The 26084-nt window shown below is 47.6% G+C and overlaps 1 protein-coding gene across 2 annotated transcripts; it reads right to left on the bottom strand.

Annotated features, from left to right (window-relative positions):
* Positions 1-1229: 1229 nt before the first annotated feature.
* PSMB9 (proteasome 20S subunit beta 9) lies at positions 1230-20036 on the bottom strand. Of its 2 annotated transcripts, none has more exons than XM_063296132.1 (6): positions 19960-20036; positions 12380-12447; positions 10880-11011; positions 5116-5242; positions 2912-3053; positions 1230-1371 (listed from the first exon to the last, which is right to left on the bottom strand). In XM_063296132.1, exons 1-6 carry the CDS (start codon positions 19993-19995, stop codon positions 1244-1246), a joined length of 633 nt encoding a protein of 210 aa, XP_063152202.1. In that variant the 5' UTR covers positions 19996-20036; the 3' UTR covers positions 1230-1243. The 2 variants fall into 2 exon arrangements, with proteins under 2 accessions (XP_063152202.1, XP_063152203.1); XM_063296133.1 differs by lacking the exon at positions 19960-20036 and adding an exon at positions 12911-13202.
* Positions 20037-26084: the final 6048 nt, after the last annotated feature.

Genomic DNA, 26084 nt, shown 5'->3' with positions numbered 1-26084 from the left:
CCTTTTTCTGAATTATGCTGTACCCTTTAGGAGGACCTCTTCAGGCCCTTTCATGAGTGCCCTGATGCAGAATTTCTTCTGGGGGGGATGAGGGGTGTTTCATCCAAAGAAGCAGTGCCTTCCACTCCCAATCCCCAAAGCCGGCTCAGAGGGATACATGGCTGACTGTATTGAAAGCCATTGAGAGATCCAGGATGGCCAGGAGGTTGGAGACTGGATGAAAGTTGTCTAACACGGTTGGGTCCAAGGATGGCTTCTTGAAAAGGGGATGCACCGCTGCCACCTTCAAGGCCGGCGGTACCACCTCCTCCCACAAAGAGGCATTAACCTCAGCTTGGACCCAACTACATGCTCCCTACCAGGAGGCCTTAACCAACCAAGAGGGACATGGGTCCAGCACACAGGTGGCTGAGCTCACAACCACAAGGGCCCTGTCTACTTCCTCAGGATTAAGCATCTCGAACTGCTCCCAGATAGCAGGACTCAGACGTGTCTCGGTCACTTCCAAGGGATATGCCCCGCCAGAGTCCAACTCAGTGAAGCCGAGTGACTTCATCTGACCGATGCTGAGAATATTCCTCAAAAGGCTCCCCAGGTTCTCCTTACCCAGGAGGGACCTGGTCACCTGAAAGAGGGCTATTGGGCAGCTATCTGTAGACACAACAGCCAAGTGTGCTTCACTGCCCTTATGCCACAAGGTAAATCCTAATGAAGGCTCTCAACTTCTACATTTGGACCTTTTAATTGCTGAACCAGCAGCAAAGTGCATGAGGACCCAATCCTGCACACCAGCGTCAGAGGGTAGATACCTGGTGAGACACCCCCCAGAGGATGAGTGGGGACCAGAGGGGTCTGAAGGGTCCAGTGCATTTGTCAAAATGCACTGTAAGCTCCACCCCTTTTATACATGTATGCAATGTCACAAAGCACACAAAGCACATCCAGAAGGGGCACAGCTTGTGTCACATTGGTGTGACATGGCTTTCATCATTTGGTCCCTCCCCTAAACCTCACCTGGTACCTCCAGGAGCCGCTACCTCAAAGCAGGAGACAGGGCCAGGCTGTGGAGACCCAGAGAACCTCTGTGAAAGGAAGGCTAAGGCCTCTCAGTTTTCCTTTCTGCTTCACTACAGTGTGTGTGTGTCAACCCGTGAGAACCCAAGAATTCAACACATGGTTTCCAATCAGCAACCTTTAATGGTTTAAAAAAATGGAGGGAGAGGGAGAAGGTTGGGAAGCAAGGTCATTCGTCATAAAACTTAGGGATGTCATCTCCTAAAACTACTTCTTCCTTGACGCCATCTTTGGTGATGGTGACAAGGTAAATGACGCCTCCGCTGGAACCATCCCGGACCATCGCCAAGGCAATTGCTGGAGGAGGGGAAGAAAGGGTTAAAATCAGCCCAGGAGCAGCCGATTGGACCAAAATAAGGAGCCGGACCCAGAGGTACACCAATCGCATCCAAGAGAAGGTGGCTCCGCCTTCCCCAAGAGTGAACATTCTCCAATCAGCTATTTGGCTTCAATTAAAACCATGCTTCCAAGGGGAACTGCCCACCCACCAATGGCCTGATTTCACCTAAAAAAATAAACAGATCCTTGCTCTTTTAAAGAGAGGAAACTGGAATTCTGCCAAAGTGTCAGTTCCCATCAGTTTCATTTCTTGTTTTTCCCCCAAATAATTTTATTAAGAATTATAAATGAAAAGAATAAAAGCCATACGGGCTACAAAAAGCTCAAAGAGAGAACTTCTTTTTTTCCCCTTCGGTTTCGTTTCCAAGAAGGTTCCTGGCCCTCACGTGAGGCCCATAGGTTTTCTTAGAAAGCCAAAACCGGATTCTGCTTTTGTTTTTTAAAATCTATTACTGTGTTTCCAGCTGAAGCTAGACAGCCCTATGCTGGGGTGCTTTAACTCCTGCACTGAGCAGGAGTTTGGACTCAAGAATTACGCTCCTGTGATTTATGACCTGTCTTTTCCTTTGTGAGCCGAAGGCGCTGGGCACGGACATCTTCCTTCATTTTATCACAGCAACAGCGCGTGAGCTTGGTTGGGCTAAGAGGGAATGATGAGCTTGAAGTTACTTCATATCAAATGGGGGATTGAACCTGCCCTCCCTGGTCTGAGTCCATCACCTTAACCAGTCCACTGCTCTTTCGACCTTTTATGACATGCTCAAGCCTTTTTTTTTTTTTCAAAACTCCCTGCCAAATAACAAATGGATTTCATTTCCTGACACGGAAACTTTGCTTCCACCTCTTAAGAGCACTCCTCAGACAAGGAGGAGGACCAGGAGATGTTAGTCCCCTAAAGTCACTATGATGAGAGAGAGCCACCGTATAAATTGAATTAAAACACACAAAAAATATATGTTCCCTGAAACTCTCTGTGCTGGCTAGGGTCCAACAGTAATGCTGAGCCAGAAACTAGCCCCACATTCCTGCCTTGGATGCAGCAAGCTCTGAGCAAGAACGGAAGCTGCTTCTGCTTAACCCTCCAGAGCGGCAATGTCTGAGGAGCAAAAAAAAAAAAAGACATAGAAATCTACAGTTGCTTGGCTTTGCTGAGAGACTTCTGGTCCTGGGATTGGTCCTGATAAGGGACTACTGTTTTTTAGGCAGCCACTTAGGCTAGATAAGTTTGCTGGGACACTGCTGATCCATGAAGGCCACCTTAGAGCTCCTAACTGCTTTCCCGCCTGTGCTGCTCCTTTGGATCCTAAATGGATGTGTGTGGAACTTGGACTGAATTTACTTGAACTCTGAAGTATGACTTTCAAGTTTACTATGCCCTTAACCCAGATAAGCGCTGCTGTTTGTGAGTCCAGGACACTCTGTCCTGCCTTCAAAAAAGGGATTCTGATAGTTTTATCTCATCCTCACCAACCCAGAATGGGCACAACCACACAGGTACCATTTTTGGTGAACTGACGACATTCCTCCCGACCCATCCCGGATTTGTAGGCAGAATCCACATAGCCGCAAATGTAGGTGCTTCCTGATCCTCCAATGGCAAAAGGCTGCCGGTTCAACATTCCTCCCAGCGTAGCGTAGACCTGTTGGAATGGAAGGGGAGAATTAATCCCAGTTTGTGGTGCAAACTCAGCAAACTGAAATATTGTTGTGGCCAAAATATATTCACCATGCACACTGTTACTCCTGGGGGAAGGAAGGGGACCTTCCTTATTATGAAGCTGAATAAAACTGCCTGGTTAACAGGAACAATATCCTTGTGGTTGGGATATATGATGTTGCTGTGGGGTTCTATTGGTTATAGTTATTCTGGTTTTATGAAATGTTGTTGTAAGCCACCAGGATTATCACGTATAAATAGGCGGCCATTGAAGTCTTCTAAATTAAACAAATAAATAAATAATCAATCAATCAAGACTTCCTGCTTGGCTTGTCCAATGTAATAAACCTGAGAACGGCAATGTTGTGAAAGAGCTGAAGGTTTCTAACGTTGAATTGTCCCTAGCTGTATTGTAAGCTGAAGTATCACGCTCACATCACAGGATCAGGAAGATCTGGCTAGGTGGCAGTGTGTGTGAGAAGGATCTAGGGGTCTTAGCAGGTTATCATCTGGAGCTGAGCAAGCAAGGTGAAGCAGCAGCTAAAAAGGCCAAGGCAACCTTGGGGCTGTGTTAAGAGAAGCACGACCTCGTGGAAGGTAATAGTCCCACTGATTAAACTGTATCTGGGGCACTGGGTCCAGTTCTGGGGTCCATGTTTTAAAAAAGACATGGAGAAGCTGGAGGGGTTTGGCAAGAGCTACAAGGAGGATGAAGAGTATGGAAATCAGATCTTAGGAGGAACTGTTCAAGAAGCTAGAGATATTTAGCTCTCCATAGAATAGATTACGGGGAAATATGGTAAGACACTCACATGCAAGAGGGGGTGGACATTCTCTGCTGCAACTGGGAGCAGGACAAGGACCCCCCCCCCAAAGAAAGTACTGTAAATTTAGGCTGAATGTTAGGAGGAGTTGCCTGACAATAAGAGCCATTAAGCAGTGGAAGGGTCTGCCTGGCGCAGGGTGGTCTTGCCCTCGCTGGAGGTTTTCAGGCAAGGCCCTGAGGCCACTTCTCCAAGTTGATTGAATGGGCTCCTGTCCTGAACAGGGGGTTGGGCTAGATGGCCTCTAAGGTCCCTTCCACCCCACGCATGTTGTGACTCTATGTTTAGTTCAGCATATGGAGTGAACCCAGAAAATGGGTTAATTCATAATGAGGTTAATTGTGTAGAGTAAACGCAGCACAATGGATTGTGATCACAGATCTGCCTTTGTCTTCCTCAGCCTTTTTTCCCAGCTGAGCTCCTCCTGGACTCTGGGCTTGCTCAGGAAGGAGCAGCTGGAAGGGAAGAATTTAGGGTGGGGGATCTGGAAGGGGTGGCACTAAGAAGGGTGGGCTCCCAGCACCCTCAGCCAGTCCTCCACATGATGCTCCTTCTCCTTCTCAGCTGCTGGGCAGCAACTGGCATTTTTGCCAAGATAACACAACAGCTGCGTTCACACAACACATTTAAGCAGGGCAGCTAAAGACCTAGAAATTACATGTATGAAGTATGCTAAACTTAATTACTGTTAATCTTTGCTAAATTCTTTAATGGCTTGTTTGGTTAATTTATCGTTCAAAATATTGCGGGAACCCAATATAAGTAAAGACGTGTTCAATTCCTGGAGTCCAGATATTTCTCTTGCTAACAATATGGAAACTGGTTGGCCACTCTCTCTTCCAGGATGTTTTTTCACATTCTAGTTGCCCCCCGTCCATGTCCTCATCAGCTCTGAGCCCGCTTAGCTTTGCGGGATCAGCACAATTCAGCCAGGTGTTGCCATTTCAGACAATGAATTAATTCCCTAACCAGGTTAAGGATGTTGTCTGAAGGCAACCAAGCAACAACCCCTTTCTGATCTTAGTGTTATTAAACAAGTTTAAAATTGCAGTATGGACCTTCCCTAATTCTATCCTAAGGTTGCTTTAAAAAAAAATGAACATGGCACAGTGGGCAGAAATGTAGCTTCCTGGCATGGTGGGAAAGCCCTGAGTATTTCCCCACCAAGCAGCCTCTTCTCCATGGGGCTCTTGAAAGCCCCCCATTCTCCACTGGACCTACCTGCCCGCCATTCTGGGGGTCCCATCCAGCCACCAGCAGGTGAGCCGAGAGTTCCGGGTGCTTGTAGCTGAGGGCTCTCGCCAACGTGGCTGCGGCCAGGACTCGCGGGGGCTTCTCTATCTCCAGGCTGCTGGGAAAGGGGAAAAGGCTGAGCCTGCTCAATCGGGCCTCAATTCCTCTGTTTGCGGTCGGTTTGGGGGAGCAGGTCCAAAGTGGTTTTTGTTCAGACCTTGGTCCTCTCCAGTCATTTGTATGCAAGCTGCGATTCCAGTTCCAGGGGCCTTTGAACAAGGGCTTCTCAGGGACTGCATTCACACAACACCTTTAACCCAGTTTTTGAGTTAACCCATTCTCCAGCTTTGTCCAGTACACCAAACAGACTGGATTTGCGTAACATGCTAGTAAAGGTAAAGGTTTCCCTTGACGTAAAGTCCAGTCGTGTCCGACTCTAGGGGGCGGTGCTCATCTCCGTTTCTAAGCCTTGGAGCCGGCGTTGTCCATAGGACACTTCCGGGTCATGTGGCCAGCATGATGACACGGAACGCCGTTACCTTCCCGCCAAAGCGGTACCTATTGATCTACTCACATTTGCATGTTTTCAAACTGCTAGGTGAGCAGGAGCTGGGATTAACAACGGGAGCTCACCCCGCCGCGCGGTTTCGAACCGCCGACCTTCCGATCGGCAGCTCAGTGGTTTAACCCGCAGCGCCACCGCGTAACATGCTAAGCCCCTGCAAAATAACCCTGACTAAAACTCAGTAAGTTTAGCACATTTGCAAATGCAGGACTTTCACTGGGTTAAGCATGCTGTGGGAATGGGGACAAAGTGATGGTGGAGGTGACCTATCTGGAGAATGGAAGGATTCTCTCCTGGTGTCCATGTTTCCTTTTTTCCTTTCCTTTTCCAGCCTCTCCCTTTCCGGCCTCTTATTTGGCTTCTGTTCCTTTTCCACTCCCCTGGCAGACTTCTGTCGGCCTTTGTCTTCAGCACCCACGACCGAATTATACATTCTTTCATTATTTTATTTTCACCCTGTTCTTCCTTGCCTTTCACGCATGGAGGGTCCTCCTTAAAGAATTATCCCTCCATAAAGTTTGTCTTCTTTTTCCTTCCACAAATCTTGGAGTCTGTCCAAGGGGGCTGATCACTCTTGCTGCTTCTTTCTGTTGCCATTTTGCTTCTTACAGAGAAAAATTCAGCTAGAGTAAGCAACTCAAAGTTTCTGATACCTCCAATTAGCCCACGCAGGGGTCACGGGATAGACTCACAATGGGCCTCCTGGAGGAGAATGCAGGGAAAAGCAACTCGAGCCTCTTCGGCTGTACCAGTCGAAGCAAATATTTGTAGCTCAGGGTTGAACGGTGGAGTCCTCGGTGCTCTCTGAGCCTTGCTGTTTTCTTGCAGACGTTTCATTGCCAGGCTAGGCAACATCTTCAGTGTGATAGATGCAATAGAAGCTATGAAAAGGATAACACTGGCATACATCAGAAACATCACCAACAGACTGGTACAACCGCATGGCATCACCGTAGCACACAAACCAACTAAAACTCTTCAAAACATTAAGTAACCCAAAAGACCCAATAGCCCAAGAAGAAAAAACAGGAGTTATTTACAACATACAATGCAAAGACTGTAACAGCCACTATGTAGGACAGACAGGCAGAAGACTAGCAGAGCGCATCCACAAACACCAACCAGCAGTCAGAAGACACAATGAAAACTCCTTAATCTCACAACACATGGACAGACTCAGCCATACTTTCAGCTGGGAAACTGGGAGCATCCTAGCCCAAGTCAAATCCAAAACCGCCAGAGAACTCCTGGAAGCCTGGCACTCAGATAAAGCAGCCGTCAGCAGACACACAGAGGTAAACAACATTTACATACCATTCAAAAGAGACAGCAGAAAAGCAGAAAGACCAGGACACTCCCTTGCCAGCAATCAACACCCAGATATGCAAAAATCAACACTAGGATTAACACCAGATGAACCATCAAACAGCACAATATACACCCTAATCAAGGAACTATTATCTCAGTCAATCAACCCAGCAGCCAACAACAGCCCAATCAAGGAACTCCCAAGGAGAGAACAACACCCCCACCAACACAAGCAGGGCAAGCCACGATATATAAACTGAGAGCAAGGCCCACTCCCTCTTCGCACTGAAGATGTTGCCTAGCCTGGCAATGAAGCATCTGCAAGAAAACAACCAGGCTCAGAGAGCACCAAGGGCTCCACATCTTCAGCTGTCTTACCTGGCCCCTCATGTATTTTGTCTTCCTCCATGGTGACATTCCCATAACACCCTTAAATTGGTTGCTGAATTAACCCATTTCCTGGGTTCACCTTGAACCATAAACTCACCAAACTGGTTGGCTTTATAGTTGAGCCAGAAAAAAACAACCAGGATTAGCAAAACCTGTGTGAATGCAGCTGCTGAGCCATTATCTGTCCTGGTTAAATGTGTTGTGTGAATATAACCAATCAGTAACCAAGTCCCTATCAAAACATGTGGATCTCATCTTAGACACAAAGCAGACCAACCATTTCAGAAGAACCAATCTCTAGTAAGCCTCCACCTTTGCGAAACAATGCGCCTTCTTGATTTCGGACAAAGTCTGGCATTCTTTGCCAATTCTCAGACCGCATTTGTGCCCCTTGCAATGTAAGCCCAAATGGATTTACTCAGTGAGTAAGCTTACACTGCACACTAAACTGTAATCTGATTAATTAATTTGGGCTTAGCATATTGTAGGTTGATGCAGTTATGTTGATGTTTAAACCAGGAATCCCAAGGGTGTTTTAAACTCAGCCTGTGTAATTCATTCAGTAAACCAAGTTAAACGAACTATGGACAACCAGATGTGTGAACCCAACTAGTGTATTCCATGATAATTATGCTTCTAAATCTGCTCCTATGCATATTGACTCAGAAGGAAGTTCTGTCTGTGATGGGATTTAATTCCTAATAAGTGTATAAAGGACCAGACTCTTCTATCATCACTGGGCCCTAATTTCAGCAGACTCTCCATTCGTTTCCTGCTTTGGATAATGCAGATGAAACTGGGGTGCATAAGGATTATAAATACTATTTTGGCTCTTCTGGATTAGTAAAAATAATTTGAATGTGCGGGAGAGGGATTTCTAACCAGAGATCCAATTTTAAGGAACTGTTGGCTAGGGATGCAGGGGAAAGTGTAGACAAGAAAGAGAAGGAATGATCCTTAGGTTAGGTTCTCTGTCTTCCCAATCTGTAAAATGGGTATAATCATCACTATTAAAATAGGTCTATCTATGCTTCCCTCTAAGAAAACTAAGCAATCAGCACCATTCAGGCTGCAATTGTTTACCCATGCATTGGAGAGTAAATCCCACTCCTGAACTCAGGAGGGCTTACTCCAGAGTAGGTGTGTATAGCACTGCCTTGTAGATGGCAACCAGAAAAACAAGAAGCAGAGTTTGGAAAGGAAAGGCAGGTGGCTGCAGGCAACACACATGACAGCCACAGGACTCTTGGCCTTGGATGTAGGGACTTTCCAATCCCTCCCTGCAGGGAGCACCTGATCGTGACTGCAGCTAACTGGATCTGAGGATTTGCCCCAGCCTTTTCTGGGAAATCAAGTGATAAAAAAGAAGCACCATTCTTGCGGTGGCCACCAGAGGGCACTGCTGCGCCAGTAATGCTTTCCCCACGACAGACAGGGACGGCTGGAAAGTCTGGCTCTTTCCCAGCGATACCAAGTCACTGGAATTAATTATTGGGTTTAATGATTAAAGGATTGCTTGAGTCACATTTTTTCCTTTTTTACTGGTGAAGGAAGGAAGGCTTTCTTGTTCCCGATTGCCCAGGGAAAGACATTTCCCTTTCATTTTTCTGACTTGAGGCTCAGCTTTTGCCAGTATTGTAGCTGAATACAGAGATCACTTCATAACTTTTTACATATATTTCTAAGCATGGTAGCGGCTATAGCATTCCCTGCAAGTCAGAATATTTCATTTATCTATTTCTTTGCCTACATTTGTACGCTGCCTATTCCTTGTGATGTTGGGCAGCTGCTTATAGCTAATAAAAACTGCAGTGTATTTTTTTAAAAAATGGTAAAAACGATTTATTTGTGGTGTCTGTGGGGACTGTGTCAAAATCTGAAAAATGGCAGGCACGGCATCTCAGTGAAAACCCCACTCCTTTTGTACGTGCACGCAAAAGGGGCAAGGCTTTGGTTGTGACTCCGCAGCAAACATCTTGCAGATTTTGATGCCCCCCTCTGAACACACACACAATTTATTTGTAATAGCATGTGTGTTCAGAGGGGGGCATCAAAATCAAAATTCAGCTAGAATAAGTAGGGTCAATAAAAGCTGGAAAAACATCCCCGCTCACGGATTTAAACACCACAACCCAACTGACTGGGATCAACAGGTTTTGGGGGCAGAAATAAGCAGGAAGGTCAATCACTGGAAAGGGAATTCTCTGATCATTAATTAATCTCTGCCCCTCCACTCACTATGAGGAGCAAAACAAAAAGAGGTCATTTTTTGCAGCCCTTGAAAAGGTGGCTGAAAAGTGACACCAGATTTTGAGGTGGGAAACACATAGAAACTATAGTGTAAGCCCTAAAATAGGAACGTGAACGTGAAAAAAATTAAGAAAACCACAAAACTACTTTCTGCAAACTTCACCCTACACTTGTATGGTGTGGCCCTATCTATTTGATGGTCCTTAGGGTCCCCCAAAATAAAAGAAAAATTGCTTTTTTTCCTTATGTCCAAACTTTCATGAGATTGTGAGATCTCAGGATACTTCAAGTTGAAAAATCCAAATCTTGGCACATTTTGAGCAGGACCACCACCAATTTGTCAGATTTTGGAGCAAGACAAACCTCACAATGTTTGGGGGTGAAAATACCGATACATCTTGTGATTTGGGGCATTTTTAAATTAATTAATTATATACCCACCCACCCACACAGAGAGTATATATGATATAAAAGGGGTGTGTCTGTGTATGTTTATACACACACACACACACACAGAGTATATGTATATATACACACAAACACACACACATATATATACACACTCAGCAATGTTTCTGCTATTTGCTTTTAGAATTTATAGAGTGTATTTCCTGGCCTCCAGGTAGAATCAGAGATGCTCCATCTCTAGGAGGCATGAAACTCACAAAGATGTTCTCCAAAGGAGATTTTTGTGTTCACCGAGCATTGAGGAAGCAGGGCTGATCACAGAGGTAGGTCAAAAAAGTCAAGATGGCCATAATCCTGTGATTGAAGCCCTATTCTGTTTTATGTGCTTCAAGAAGTTCAAGGCTCTGATCGCAGGTTTGTGGCCGCCATCTTGACTTTTTTGACCCTCTCCTTACAGACCCCACCTCATGAAGATGAGGAATGTTTTGTCTATGATTGAAATGATCGTCCTCCTGCCTTGGTGGCTAATTCTTCCCCCGTCTTTGCCCCTTCGTCACCAATCACCACCAATCAGGATGCGTCACGCCTGCTCTACGGAGATCTTACTTTGCGCTCTGCGGACACCTCCTCCTCATTTCTGCAGGGCATAAACCCCTCCCCTCTTAGGCCACCAAGAGATCGCCGGCCCTGAAAGTTGGTGCCCTCGAATGGGCTTTCCTTTCAGGGGCCAGGAGACAAGCACCACCGGACAACCACATTCTGGGGCTGGGCTTTCCTGGAAGAGGAGGACCCCGGTGGGCTCTCACAAGCTGTTCCCTTCTGTTTCCTCACCTGAGGAGCTCCAGCTGGTAGTGGATCAGATCAGCCATGGCCTGAGCATCTGCCGCCGAGCCGGAGAGCGCACAGTAAATCCGGTGATGCAGAGGCACCAGCTTGTTGAAGATGCGATTGGCCACAGAATCCCTGCCAAGGGGATGGCAAGATGTCGAAAGCAGTCAGGGGGCAGGAGGAGACAGAGAGAGAACAACCTCCGTCACACAACCATTTTGCCTCACCTTTGCTGCGGTACACTTCCCGTCCTTCACATAGCCAGCAGGACTGGGCTGCAAATCCTAACAACGCTGCTTCCTCGACACCCTCTGCAAACCAGGTTTCTCCCCCTCCCTTCAGCTGCGCACAAAACTCACATTCCAGCAAGACCACCCAACCTGTGCAGGCACCTCATTTCTCCTTGGATAAATGGCGGATCACGCCTCTCCCTGCCTGACTGCGTTCCGCTTAGCCCATCTTGGGGCAGAGCCTTGGAATACGCTTTTCTGCCTGGCTAACTGTCAGGGTTTGTCAGAATAACGCCACGCAGGACTGGCGAGAAGATTGCCATAGTCCACCAAGGGAGCAAGTGCTGATTGGCTGGGGAGGGACCAGCCCAGAGTCCCCCAGGAGCTTCTGCGGCTGAAAGGGAACCTGCACCTGGGTCTCCCCACGCCTAGTCCAGCCCCTTCCCCGCTACCCCACCTTGGATCTGGGGCTGAGAGGGAAGGACAGGTCTAGATCAGCCAGGGAGCTTCCATGGCTGAGCGGGGATCAAAACCTGCATCCCCCAGTCTTAATTCAACACCTTAACTACTGGGCCATGTTTACCACAATTACTATATATGCTGCCTGAAAATATTCTCTGAGCAATTCACAAAACAAGAAATTTGATAACCAGAAGCAACAAATTACAGCAAAAAAAATTAAAATACTGTTGGAAGCAGAGAAAATACAAGTGATCCATCACAACAACTGTTAAAATCAGGGCAGACCAAAATAGTGGATTCAAATGCAGAGCTTTCAAATCCTAGTTCTAACTGTCCTGGGAGGATAAGAAATGTTTCACCTATTGTTTAAATAACCATGAAAGGAGCCCAGAACAAGCCTCTCTGGGAAAGCTGGGTACCATTATCAAAAAGACCCATCTTTCTGGAGAAGGACTCAAACTTTGAGTATAGAAAGAGGCACATGTTGAGCTGAACTCAATCTAGCCTCAGTTTCATCTCATGGTAGCACCAAGCCAACTATGGCTGTTCTTGAAGGGATCCAGTTAATACTTGGATGGGAGACCACTAGGAAATCCCAGGGATGAGAACTAGACTAGACAGTTGAAAAAACATCCTGGAAGAGAACAAAGGCAAAGTACCTCTCTATCATCTCCAAGAAAACTACCTGGACATGTCCCTGAGGCCACCAAGAGTTGACCTTAACGAGACTTTACCTTCACCTCAGGGTAATGAAGGGATGTTTCAGACCTTTCCTCCCTCTCACCCACACACACATTCCTCCAGCCCTTACCCTGCAGAAACTCGGGAGTCAGAGCCCACGACGACCCCGCCATCAAACTCTACGGCCATGATGGTGGTCTGTAGAGGAGAAAGGAACAAGAGGCAGTCTGAGTCATTCAAAGAGAAGAGAGGTGTCAGCACTACGAGGCAGACCAGACCAGGGAATGGACTCTGCAGAAGACCAAAAACTACTTTTATTAACTTTTTGCTGCTTTGGTACAGATCTTCCCTCTCCTCATCAAGGTCATCCTCTTTACTCTCTACAAGAGAGCAACTCGCCCTTGCAGGGAAAAAGATTTCCGCCTTTTCACAGCACCTGGTGCTGCCCACGTCAAAGCATTTGTGTAGCACAAGCAAGGCCTCGCACACACTCTGTCCCTGCTCAGTGTTTAGTTCCCAAGCCAGAGGGGACAACTGGTGACCACCCAGCTGTTGTTGAGCTGCATCAGCCTCCGCCAGATAAAGAATGATGGGAGTTGTAATGATCGGGGATAATGGAACTTAGAATCCAGCAATGCCTGGAGGGTTGTGGGCTACCCACCATTATAAACTAAAGAATGGAGACTCCAGTTGTGTTATCTAGAGGTTGTGTCCTTGAACAGGAAGCCCTAGACTCCAACAATATCAGGGAGAGGCTGCAGCTGTATGATGTGGTGAGAAAGAGCCCTTTTGCAGCCTGGGATGCGCCTCAATCCTCAGCTGTCCCAGGAGTTGAGGAGCTTCATCTGTCCCCTCCTGTTCCTTTTCCTCAAGGGTGCCCTGGAGGTCCATGTGATCAGAGGTGTCCGCAGGGTGTGGCCAAAAAGTCAAGATGGCAGCTACAACGGTGCGATGGAAGCTCCACCCATTTTTATGTGCATCACAAAATGGGCAGAGTTTCAATTGTACCATTGTGGCTACTCTATTGACTTGTTTGACAACACCCCACAGATGTTGTTTATTCGTTTAGTCGCTTCCGACTCTTCGTGCCTTCATGGACCAGCCCACGCCAGAGCTGCCTGTCGGTTGTCAACACCCCCAGCTCCCCCAGGGACGAGTCCGTCACCTCTAGAATATCATCCATCCACCTTGCCCTTGGGCGGCCCCTCTTCCTTTTGCCCTCCACATCAGCATCTTCTCCAGGGTGTCCTGTCTTCTCATGATGTGGCCAAAGTATTTCAGGTTTGCCTTTAATACCATTCCCTCCAGTGAGCAGTCTGGCTTGATTTCCTGGAGGATGGACTGGTTTGATCTTCTTGCAGTCCAAGGCACTCTCAGAATTTTCCTCCAACACCACAGTTCAAAAGCATCGATCTTCCTTCGCTCAGCCTTCCTTATGGTCCAGCTCTCGCAGCCATATGTTACCACGGGGAACACCATTGCTTTAACTATGCGGGCCTTTGTTGTCAGTGTGATGTCTCTGCTCTTGATTATTTTATCGAGATTTGTCATTGCTCTTCTCCCAAGGATTCAGCGTCTTCTGATTTCCTGACTGCAGTCAGCATCTGCAGTAATCTTCCCACCTAGGAATACAAAGTCTTTCACTGCCTCTACGTTTTCTCCCTCTATTTGCCAGTTATCAATCAAGCTGGTTGCCATAATCTTGGTTTTTTTGAGGTTTAGCTGCAAGCCAGCTTTTGCACTTTCTTCTTTCACCTTCATCATAAGGCTCCTCAGTTCCTCTTCGCTTTCAGCCATCAAAGTGGTATCATCTGCATATCTGAGACTGTTAATGTTTCTTCCAGCATGTGAAATGAGTGCCACTGTTCAATAGTTGGAACATTCTTTAGTGTTTCCCTTTCTTGGTTTGGGGATATAAGTTGATTTTTTCCAATCTGATGGCTATTCTTGTGTTTTCCAGATTTGCTGGCATATAGCATGCATTACCTTGACAGCATCATCTTGCAAGATTTTGAACAGTTCAGCTGGGATACCGTCATCTGCTGCTGCCTTGTTGTTAGCAATGCTTCTTAAGGCCCACTCAACCTCACTCTTCAGGATGTCTGGCTCTAGCTCACTGACCACACCGTCAAAGCTATCCCCGATATTGTTATCCTTCCTATACAGGTCTTCCGTATATTCTTGCCACCTTTTCTTGATCTCTTCTTCTTCTGTTAGGTCCTTGCCATCCTTGTTTTTGATCATACCCATTTTGGCCTGGAATTTACCTCCGATGTTTCTAATTTTCTGGAAGAGGTCTCTTGTCCTTCCTATTCTATTGTCTTCTTCCACTTCCGCGCATTGCTTGTTTAAAAATAATTCCTTATCTCTTCTGGCTAACCTCTGGAATTTTGCATTTAATTGGGCATATCTCCCCCTATCGCTGTTGCCTTTTGCTTTCCTTCTTTCTTGGGCTACTTCTAGCGTCTCAGCAGACAGCCATTTTGCCTTCTTGGTTTTCTCTTTCTTTGGGATGTATTTTGTTGCCGCCTCCTGAACAATGTTGCGAACTTCTGTCCATAGTTCTTACGGGATCCTATCTACTAAGTCCAGTCCCTTAAATCGATTCTTCACCTCCACTGCATATTCCTTAGGAATATTAGTGAGCTCATATCTAGCTGATCTGTGGGTCTTCCCTAATCTCTTGAGTCTGATCCTAAATTGTGCAAGAAGAAGTTCGTGATCTGAACTACAGTCAGCTCCAGGTCTTGTTTTTACCGACTGTATAGATGTCCGCCACCTTTGGCTGCAAAGGATGTAGTCAATCTGATTTCGGTGTTGTCCATCTGGTGAAGTCCATGTATAAAGCCGTCTCTTAGGTTGTTGGAAGAGAGTGTTTGTTATGCAGAGTGAATTGTCTTGGCAAAATTCTATCAGCCTGTGTCCTGCTTCATTTTGTTCTCCCAGGCCATGCTTACCTGTAATTCCAGGTGTCATTTGACTGCCCACCTTAGCATTCCAGTCTCCTGTGATGAAAATGACATCTCTTTTAGGCGTGTTGTCCAGTAGGTGCTGCAGATCCTCACAGAACTGCTCTACTTCAGCTTCTTCAGCATCTGTGGTTGGGGCGTATATTTGGATCACGGTGATGTTAGATGGCTTGCCCTGAATTCGAATTGAGATCATTCTATCGTTTTTTGGGTTGTATCCAAGCACTGCTTTCGCCACTTTACTATTAATTATGAAGGCTACTCCATTTCTCCCGTGGTCCTCTTGTCCACAGTAGTAGATCTGGTGGTCATTTGATGTGAAGTGGCCCATTCCAGTCCATTTCAGTTCACTGACACCCAGAATGTCTATCTTTAATCTTGACATCTCACCAATAACCACATCCAATTTGCCCTGGCTCATAGATCTTACATTCCAGGTTCCAATGGTGTGTTGATCCTTAGAACATCGGATTTGCCGTTCACCACCAGCACCGTCGGCAGCTAGCCATCCTTTCGGCTTTGAGCTAGCTGCGTCATCACGTCTGGGGCTAGTTGAGCTCATCCTCTGTTCCTCCCCAGTAGCATTTTGACCATCTTCCGACCTGGGGGTCTCATCTTCCGATGGTATACCAACATATCTCTGGTTGTACTGATCCATTTAGTTTTCACAGCAAGAATACTGGGGTGGGTTGCCATTACCTTCCCCAGGGATCGCATTTAGTCTGACCTCTCTGTCATGACCTTCCCGTCTTGGGTGGCCCTTCACGGTTTAGCTCATGGCATCATTGAGGTGCTCAAGCTCCAGCACCACGACAAGGTAACGATCCTTTGCTGAAGGAATTTATTCTAGCATGCATATTTCCCTTCTTGAGAAACCCTATTGTAGGGCAAGTTGAGATCATTGAGATCATTCTATCGTTTTTGGGATTGTATCCAAGCACATATCTCTGGTTGTACTGATCCATTTAGTTTTCACGGCAAGAATACTGGGGTGGGTTGCCATGACCTTCCCCAGGGATCGCATTTAGTCTGACCTCTCTGTCATGACCTTCCCGTCTTGGGTGGCCCTTCACGGTTTAGCTCATGGCATCATTGAGGTGCTCAAGCTCCAGCACCACGACAAGGTAACGATTCTTTGCTGAAGGAATTTATTCTAGCATGCATATTTCCCTTCTTGAGAAACCCTATTGTAGGGCAAGTTGAGATCATTGAGATCATTCTATCGTTTTTGGGATTGTATCCAAGCACATATCTCTGGTTGTACTGATCCATTTAGTTTTCACGGCAAGAATACTGGGGTGGGTTGCCATGACCTTCCCCAGGGATCGCATTTAGTCTGACCTCTCTGTCATGACCTTCCCATCTTGGGTGGCCCTTCACGGTTTAGCTCATGGCATCATTGAGGTGCTCAAGCTCCAGCACCAGGACAAGATACCTTCTGGCAAAAGAAGGAGAGAGAAAGGAAAAGCTCAGAACAGAATTTCAGGAAGAAGCTTAGCATAGAACCAGCAGCCACAGAATCCCTTTTTCATTCCCGGTTTGAGCCTGGAAAACAAAGCCAAGCCAAAATCCAGAGTCTTGGCAGGGAATCTCAGCATTTCTGGCAAAGGTGCTTCCCCTGGCTTGCTACCGGATCTGAGCTGGGAATGCCAAATGCTGAACCTGACTCACATGTGCTGCCAAGCAGGGGAATCTGGGCTGGCAGGGAGCCCGGAGGTCCTTCCCCACACCAAGGCCAGACAGCAGTGCTCCTGCAAAAAGTCTCTCGGTGCCTGTTGTGGCTTTGCACAGAGTTTTACAGTCTACACAGAAGGGCGTGCCTTCCCCATCCCAGGCTGGTAGAAGGTCAGCATTAAATTTAAACAGCGACTTCCTACCTAGATTAGAGGAAGCCACCTTTCTGCTTCCCTATGGCCAACACACCCACCCACTGAAACATTTTGCAGAGCAAAAACCAAACAGCACTTCCAGAACAGCTTGTGATAGCTATCGTAGACCATTCAGGTGAGAGGATAATTATTTTCATTTCTTGTTGATGTTTCCTTCCCCCACCCCACCCCCACTCTATTTTCCAGGCTTTAATGGAAGGGAAGCTACCAAAAAGAGCTTAATGCTAAGCCAGAAGCAGGAGAGGACCACCAAAGGAACACAGGGAGCTTAGATCCACTGGATTCAAACCTACATCTTCCCCACCTAGTTATAGGGATCCCACAGGGAAGAGAATTATGCCCAGAGAATCCACCCACCCCAAGTGGGTCTGTCCCAGCAAGGAGTCTCCTCAAATATTGGTAGACTGCTCACTATCAAGAGGAGCTCATGGCAAACGTCAGGACCAGGGTTACTTGCACAATTCACAGTAACATACTCAAAGCACCTGTATGTTTAGATTGTACAGGAAATGGAGGCAGGAAAAACAAGTGAAGATAAAATTGCCACTGATTCCCAGCAGGAACAGGCTGGCTGGAAAACTGGATTTTAAAAAAAAATTGAAAAGGTTTTTAATAATATCCTTTTTACTTAAACCAAGGAGTATTAGGTATGTTCACCGCCTTGAGTTATTTATAAAAACAATAAAGGCGGGATAGAAAATGAATAAATAAGTAAATAAGTAAGTAAGTAAGAAAGAGTCCCCCTTTGGGGGGAGATGGGCGGTGACAGAAATTTGAAATAAATAAATAGATAGATAGATGGATAGATAGATAGATAAATAGATAGATAGATAGATAAATAAATAAGAGAGAGCGAGCGAAGTTTACTGCAGCCGTGTGCTACGTACACATAAAAATGGGCGAAGCTTCAATTACACCACTGTGGCCACCATCTTTATTTATTTATTTTTTTTACCATACCCTGCAGACCCCTGCATAGCAGACACTGGACAGGGGGGTGTTATGAGCTTTGCTCCCAGCCCAGTACAGCATGTGGAAGGGCCGCAGAAGGGAGCTTTGTAGCCAGAGGCAGACGTGGCAGCCCCTTCATTTTTCTTAGGCATTACGGTTCCTTTTAAGATCTTTATCTGATCTCCAACATCTCTGAATAATAAATTGATGGGGGGGTATGAGAAATAAACGAAAAAGTGTTCAAGAGTTCACACAATTTGCACCCGATTCTTGAAAAAGCTCACTTTCTGGGTTCCCTAAATATGTTGACCCGTAAACTAATGAAACAAGCTGGATCCATGCAGCCTATTAACCACCACCTCCCCCAACTAACCTAGTTTCACAGTCACCAAGCTTCACAGGTTGCACAAAAACAGCTGCCCAGTTGTGAACCAACAAGTGGTACTTGCAAACCAACAAATGCTCAGAGTCCCTCGTTGGGGGGAGATGGGCGGTAGTACAAATTTGAGAAGTAAATGAAATAAATACTTAAAAATAAACAAATGCTGTTCAACCATTTATGTCCTATATACACATATACAAAGTATCTTGCAGAAGACAGATTGTTCATGGCCCGTGGCCAAGTCTGCACAAAGATTTGGCTTAAAGAACGCATCTTTCTGATCTCCTTTTCCTAAGGTTTAATTTATGTCAGGGGGGTGAAGAACTTATGCCTTTCTGGTAGGACTACAGCTCCCATGTTCAATGACTATTGGCAGTCTTGGCTGAGGTCCATAGGATCAGAAGTTCCACAGCATATTTTATTTTATAGTTTTTATATCCCAACCAACTCAAAAGACTCTGGGCAGATTACAAATCACAATTATAGAGGCAAACGAAGAAATATGTCTAAATGGTCAAAACAACAGTAACAATAAATCAGGGTCCCTAAAGTGGTCAATATTGACCCCTAAGGGTCAATGGGACTATCCAAGGGGTCAGTTACTATTATTATTATGAGTAATACTATTAGTTCAAGTAGTATTTATTAAATTATTTTCATATAATAAAAGTTTGGGGGTTGATGAACAATTTGAAACTTCAAGAAAGGGGTCAATGAGCCAAAGAGTTTGGGGACCCCTGCAATAAATCAATAATAAATCAAGCGTCCCAACAATGGGTACCAAGAAAACTGCTAGCGTTCATGGGACAATGCAATAAGATCTTCTTAAAACGAGGGAAGGAGCTTTATGGACTTCTGGGGGGCAGGGAGTTCCAAAGCATGGGGGCCACCATGGAGAAGGCCTGTTGTCCATGTCCCCCTCCCTTCAGAGAGAGGTGGCCCTCTTAATGGGCCTACGGGCAGATTCAATTCCCCCCAGGCAGTGCCTGATGTAAGCGGGTGTGACATCTTAGTGAGTGAGGCTTGCTCCTTGAAGTTCGAAGGCCTCCAGGGGATGGAACTTCACTCCAGATGTGGACTGCTTTTCTCCCAACCTCAGTTTCTTCTCTATAAATCAGGTATAAAAAGTAAATGAAATCTCCTGGTGACTTCAGGGCCACGTCTGTCCACTTTTCTTGGCAACAGAATGGAAGTCGCCCGCCTTTTTTCAACGTCTCAGGCTAGTCCTGGGATTCCCTGGTGGTCTCCAGGGAATCCTGCAGATGCCAAGGTCATCTAGCTGCTGCTGTAACAGCTGGGCAAGAAGGGGACTCTTAGCGTGAAAGAATGGATGGCCGAGGCGAGATTTGCTCTCAGCCATTCAACTCTCCTGAATCCAAAGGTCTTCCGGACCAACCACCTCCCCGCTTCGCTGGCGAACTTCCTTCCTCTCCGGCGCCACGTCCCCGCTTCTCCTCTACTCCCGCTGCAAAAGTCTGAGGGTCCCTTGAGCTGACTCCGTCCGTGCACAGCCACTCACCCCGGTGCTGATCTTCGTTACCCCGCGATGGTCCATAGCGGCTCCTTCACATGAAGCGTCTCCGCGCGGCCCCCGGGTCGAAAACGAAAGTGACAGCGGCCAGAGGACAGAACCCTCTGGCCGCAGCGCCTCCCGTGGCCTCCAGAGGGCGCGCCAGCCCGACAATCTGCCCCGGGAGAAGCGCCGCGACGGTGGACGCGGAGCGGGAGTGGGACTACAGCCGCCATTATCCCCAGCCAGTTTACCCGAAGGGAGGGGGCGAGGCGCGGGGAGGGTCGCGTTGCTACGGCTGAGGCGTCGGTTCCCCCCGCGGCTTCCTCCCGCGCTGCCTTGGCCGGGAGTCCGCCTCTGGGGCGCACAGCCAGAGCCTGACCCCGCGCTCGGCTGTAGAAGCCGGTCCCCTTCCGAGACCGGCCTTTCCGACGCGCGGAGGAGCGGGAGCCAAGGAGCGCTTTGCGTTGGGGGGGCGCACTTTCCGACCGCTGGGAAACGCGGCGCGCCTCGCGTCCTGCCCCGGAGCGCAGAGCCAGAGCGAGGCTCCGGGTGCGCGGCTGGGAGGTTGCCAAGTGCCTCCACGGCTGGACTAGAGAGGCCGGCGGGGCGCGGTGGGGGCGCCGATCCAGCAAAGAAACGCTCAGCGGTGTAACCGGTACAGCGTTTCTCAAACGTCGCGACTGTAAGACGGGTGGACTTCAAGGGAGCTGAAGTCCACCCGATCTTAAAGTCGCGACGTTTGAGAAACGCCGCGCCACGTGGACCGGCGACTAAAATGCCCCCCCCGTGCCCCCCCCCGGCTTCTCCCCACTGTTCCCCGACAACGTTCCTGCAGAGCTTTCACGGGCGCCAGGCCACGTTTTTGGTGCGGTGAAGCCTCGCCGGCTCAGCGACCGCCTGCCCGGCAGGCAAGATCCAGAACCGCCCCGCCCCCCTCCCTTTCGCCGCCGCCGCCGCCGCCTTTCGCTTTCGGATTCCCGGAATCTCCCCGCCTTCTGCGAAGCGCCGCGGCCGAGGTGCTTCCCAGGCGGGCGAGCCCCGCCCTCCGGGGCGGCGCCATCAGTGCAGAGTAAGCCCGCCAGCCTGCGAGAAGGCGCCGGGCGGCTGGACTCTCCAGAAACTCTGCCGCCGCCGCCGCCGCCGCTCCTAGCACAGCCGCCCGACTTGGACGCGGCTTCCCGCCGCGCCTCTTTCCGCTTTGCTAGCCGTCCTCTCGTTCGTTCTCCTCCTCGGCCGGCTTCTTCCAGCACGAAGGCGCGGCTCGCGGGGCGGCGCGATCCCTCGCGCGTCTTGGCGGGTTGCGCTAGAACCGGACAGCCGCCTGCGCGATGAAGCCCGGCTGGGCGTGCTGCTGGGTCGCCCTGGGGATGCTGCTGGACTTCCTGGCCCTCCACCTGGCCTGGAAGTGGCGGCCCGCGCTCTGGGGGACGCCCCTGGCCTTCTCCTGGGCCGTCGCCGGGGGGCGCTACGTGTCGCTCGCCCTCGCGGCTTGCGCCCTTGCCCGCTACGGCGGGGGCAAGCTTCGTGCGCTGCTGCTGCAAGGCGCCGCGGTCCTCTCCTCCCAGGTGCCCGTGTACATCAGCCTGCAGTGCCTCTTCCAGCCTACTGGGGGCGCCCCGGAGCTGGCCTACAGCTGGGGCAGGAGCGACGTCCTTGCCCTCAACTACCTGGTGGCGGGGCTTGTGACTCTGCTGTGGCATCTGCTCCTCCCTGGGGGGGGCAGAGGATCGGAGAAGAGGTCCTCGGCTTCCTTGGGGCGCCTGGTCTCCAGCATGAGGCCAGAGGCGCTGCGCTTTGTGGCCATCACTGTGCTTATGGTGCTCTCATCCATGGGTAAGTGGACCCCGTCCATGGGGCTTACAATGTGGTCCTCCCCCTAGCCCTCCAAATCAACCTAGAATTTTGACAATACCTTGTAGTAAGGATTTGTTGCAGGGGGGTCAAGAAAGTCAAAATGGTGGCCACGGCCATATGATCAGAGTTCTGCCCCTTTTTTAATGTGTGTTGCATGAACAGCATCTGTGAAAAAGGGGCAGGGCTTCAGTGTTCTGGCCTTCATCTTGACTTTTTTGACCTCTTGGCAGGTGCCCCTCCTTGCATTAGATGTCTTGCTGTATCTACTTAAAATCCTAGTGAAGGACGTCCCAATGTAGACATTCACAGAAAACTAAAAATTCTCTTCTAAATTGACTTCAGCCCTCCTGTTATATGGCTGCATCTGCTGTTACTTTCATTAGATTTCAAAGAGTCATGTTTTGCTTTTCCAAATACAAAATCAACAGGTGTCATCATACAGATCTCTCTTCTGTGGGTATTTAGGAATGTCAAAGAATCGTGGGGAAAACTGAAGAAATGGGTTCTTCTGAAACAATCAAAAAGGGGCTAGAGGGTTACTGGAGCTACGCAGTGAGGGCAGAGGTGTCTGTCACGTTGTGACTGAGACTTTTTAGGCCCCTCATTTTGGTTTTTTTTCCTGTACCGTAATGGATTGTGGATTTGCCTTTGTTTTCATCTTTGTTGGCTGCCTGGAGTGCCTTGGTAGATGAGCAGCCATATAGATATGCTTAATAAATACATCAATAAAATTAAAAAGTGGGATTTGGAAGAAAAAGGTATTAGCAGATTCTTACAGTCCACTCCGAAGTAAGAGCCACGTGCTGTTTTAGCTCAGACTCCTCTGCAGAAATGTCTCAGGATCTGATGGTTTCATCAAATGAGAAAAACAGCAGTGCCCCTTTACAGTGCAGGCCCTGCGGCTTTCGCTCACGCAGGTAATGTCGTAAGGCACATATAAAAGGGACAGCATTTGCATTGTGACGGGTGCAATGCTGCTGCTGTTGTTTGATTCCCCCGCCCAGACACCTCTGCTTCTCTTACATGGGACCCTCCAAACATGGAGACTACAGTTCGCAGAGTCCACAGCCCACCCTCTTCATTTGTTGGTTGTGTGGATGACTTTAATCCAGAGCCCAAAAAGCTCCTGATGAGAAGGGCAGCCATACAAATCAGATAAATAAAAATAAACACAACCAGGGAGAATTGTAGCTGCAGCATGATATTTACTTAGCACATTAAGAGTCAGAAAAGGCACCTACAATTACGCACAGTTAAGACAAAGGTAATAGAAAATGGTTTTGCTCTTTTTAGGCTACGGAGCAAGGGTGTCTACAAAAGTCAAGATGGCGGCCATGACGGTGTGATCAAATTTTGACTTTTTTTTTTTTTTTTTACAATATATGTGCAGGCATCCCTGCACATATATGCCGAAACTTGGTATAGGGTATTCAACGGATGGCTTTTGTTGTGTTAAATTGGGAAAATTGTGTTTTTTAGGTGTAGCAAAACTGAACATTCTGACACATGCAGAAATCACTCAAGGTCCCTTCTAACAGTTGTCCTTTGTATCTGGCTTGTAATCTTGTATGCTTGTAATGTGACCCTCGCTATCTCTGACCTCATTCCTGTCTGAGAATATACTAAGGAAAAGAATGGGTAGCATATTTGCACAGACAGGACTTGGTCCTAAAGACCAGGGGATGGGTGGCTGAAGTGGGCCCAGAAACTTTGGAATAGCCAGCTTGCTAAAATGGATCTTATGGAGGAAGAGGGTTTTATAAAGAATAGTAAGGATTTTTGTAAAGCAAAAGTTCTTTCCTCCCCAACGAGTGCTTCAGGTCCTCAATTCCCTTTGAGAAAAGGTCAGCTGCCATCCCAGCGTCTTGGGGGTGGGGGGATAGGTTGATTATTTATGGCGATGCCGTTGCAGTCATCAAGACTCTGCGCAGCTTGCTGCAACAACTGAATATGCAATAAAACAATAATCCTATAAATCAGAATAAATAGTGACATGATTAAACTGTCACTGCATTCTGTGTTTCATAGGATAATTGGAGAGCATGCAGAGTAATACTTTTTTTCTTCCCTGTTCCTCTTCTGTTTTCATTTTTCTGGTACTCACCACCCCTGAATTTTTTAATACATAAATGACCAATGTCCTCCATATTCTCATTTCAGGCATTTTTCCTATATCAAATTACTTCCGAAGGCACCACCATTGGATTCCACAGGACCTCATTTAGAGTGGACCTGTTTTATTTATTTATTTTATTTGTTATTCAAATTTTGTTACCACCCATCTCCCCCAAAAGAGGTACTCTGGGTGGTGTACAGGGTTGTGTCACTTGTGATTTCCTTTTTATTCCAAACTGGACTTTTGGAATATGATTTTGGGTGTTTTTCAATCTTAGCAATTATAACTAGTGTGGACTTCATCTCCCAGAATTCCTCAACTAGCATGCTGGCTGGGGAATTCTGGGAGTTGAAGTCTACCCATCTTAAAGTTGCCGAAGTTGAGAAACACTGGTCAGTTTTTTGGATTTCTTTCAAAGCAACATTTGAAACAGAAAAAAAGCACTGGTATTTTTACAGGGATTTATTTCTGCTTTTGTTGGGAAAAACAAAGGAAATACAACTGTAGTTTGAGCAAAACTAATAAAAATAGCAGTGAAATTTTCAAGGTATCCATAGCAGGCTGGCAGGAAGCTACATTTTTAATAAGGCGCTGCACATTTCCAGAAGGGTTTTTAAAAGTGCTTTGGACCTCATACTGTACGTGGGTGAGTCCAGCCCCATTTTGTTATTAATTAAAGCGGCCTGACATTTTTCCACCTGCCGCTTCTCAACCCTGAAAACCATACCGCAGTTGCCTTAAGCAATCTTCACAGCTCATTCCTTGGTCTTTGCTTAATATTGTTTTTATTCAGGATTGCTGGTTTTTTATATTGTGCATGGATTTATTGCATTATTTATTCTGTGTAAGGCACCAAGGATCCTTTTGATTCCTGTGGGATAGAAATGTGTTAAATAAATAAAGGACTCTTAAGCCAGGTGCAAGATTTCTTTTCAGGCTGGTGCAAAAGCCTGATAAATGACCCGTTGCTTTAATGAGGAGGAGGGACATCTTGGAATTGTGAGAGGGCCACAGCATTTTTCCTAATTGTTGTTTTTTTTAAAATAATAACTTGAGATGGCCTGTTAGGAGAATGCGCTTGCTTGCAATTCTCTCCTCCTTTCCCCGCCCCGGGTCTTATCTCTAGTTTTCATTGTACTTTATTACAAACAGAAAGCAAATATGCTGTTCACGTTGCTACTTGGGACGGTCCAACCTGACTGGTTAGCTTCTGCTGCAGCTCCCGGTGCTGACATCTCTGGAGTCCGTGGTGCTCTCTGAGCTTGGTTGTTTGCTTGCAGACATTTTGTCGCCCAACTACTAACATCATCAGTGGTAGTGAGGGTAGGGGTGGCTCCCTTTTTCTATACTGCAGCTTGCCCTGCCAGCGTTGGTGTGGTTGTGGTTTTCTCCTTGGTAATTCCTCGATCAGGGTATTGTTGTCTGCTTGATTGTTTGTCTGGTGTTAATCCCTGCTTATCTGGGTGTTGGCTGCCTACACCCAGATAAACAGGCATTAACACCAGACAAACAAGCAGAAAAAAATACAGGTAGTCCTCACAATGACCACAATTGGGACTGGAATTTAGATCACTAAGTGATACGTTCGTTAAGCGAGATGTCATGGGACTGCTTCGTTTAGCAACCACAATTCCTACCACCGAGGGCTGCTATGCAGGGTGGCCAAAAGGGTGTAGATTGGGGGGGGGATAGGTGGGGGGAGCGCTCCTGCAGGCATAGGTGCGGGCGGGCAGCCAAGTGCCTGGATTTCGATTGCGTGACTGTGGGGGAGCTGCAGCAGCCCTACCTTCAGGCACGCATCATAAGTCCATTTTTTCAACACCATCGTAATTTCCAACGGTCACTGAACGAATGGTCGTTAAGCAAGGACTACCTGTACCCTAACCACGCAGACAGACAGACACCCTACTCAAGGAACTGCCAAGGAGAAAACCACAACCCCACCAACATGGGCAGGGCAAGCTGCTGTATAGAAACAGGGAGCAAACTCCACCTTCCCTCGCACTGACGATGGTACCTAGTCTGGCCATGAAATGTCTGCAAGAAACCACGAAGATCAGAGAGCACCAAGGACTCTCCACAGTTCAACCCTGAGCTACAGATGTTCTCTTTGATTGGACCCAACATATCTCTCTCTCTCTCCCCCCCCCCCCCGGGTCTT

The sequence above is a fragment of the Candoia aspera genome, chromosome 2 (genome assembly GCF_035149785.1).
Source record: "Candoia aspera isolate rCanAsp1 chromosome 2, rCanAsp1.hap2, whole genome shotgun sequence".
Taxonomy (NCBI): Eukaryota; Metazoa; Chordata; class Lepidosauria; order Squamata; family Boidae; genus Candoia; species Candoia aspera.
The sequence above is the reverse complement of the archived record's forward strand: the minus strand, read 5'-3'. Positions and strand labels throughout refer to the sequence as shown.

What these genes read in the sequence shown, in the direction of transcription:
- PSMB9 (XM_063296132.1), bottom strand. Translation starts at nt 19,995, where the DNA reads ATGGACCATCGCGGGGTAACGAAGATCAGCACCGGG. An exon ending in TACCAGCTGGAGCTCCTCAG is followed by an intron (nt 5,243 to 10,879) that starts GTGAGGAAACAG and finishes CTTTCCCAGCAG; the next exon opens with CCTGGAGATAGAGAAGCCCC. An exon ending in ACCCCCAGAATGGCGGGCAG is followed by an intron (nt 3,054 to 5,115) that starts GTAGGTCCAGTG and finishes CCATTCCAACAG; the next exon opens with GTCTACGCTACGCTGGGAGG.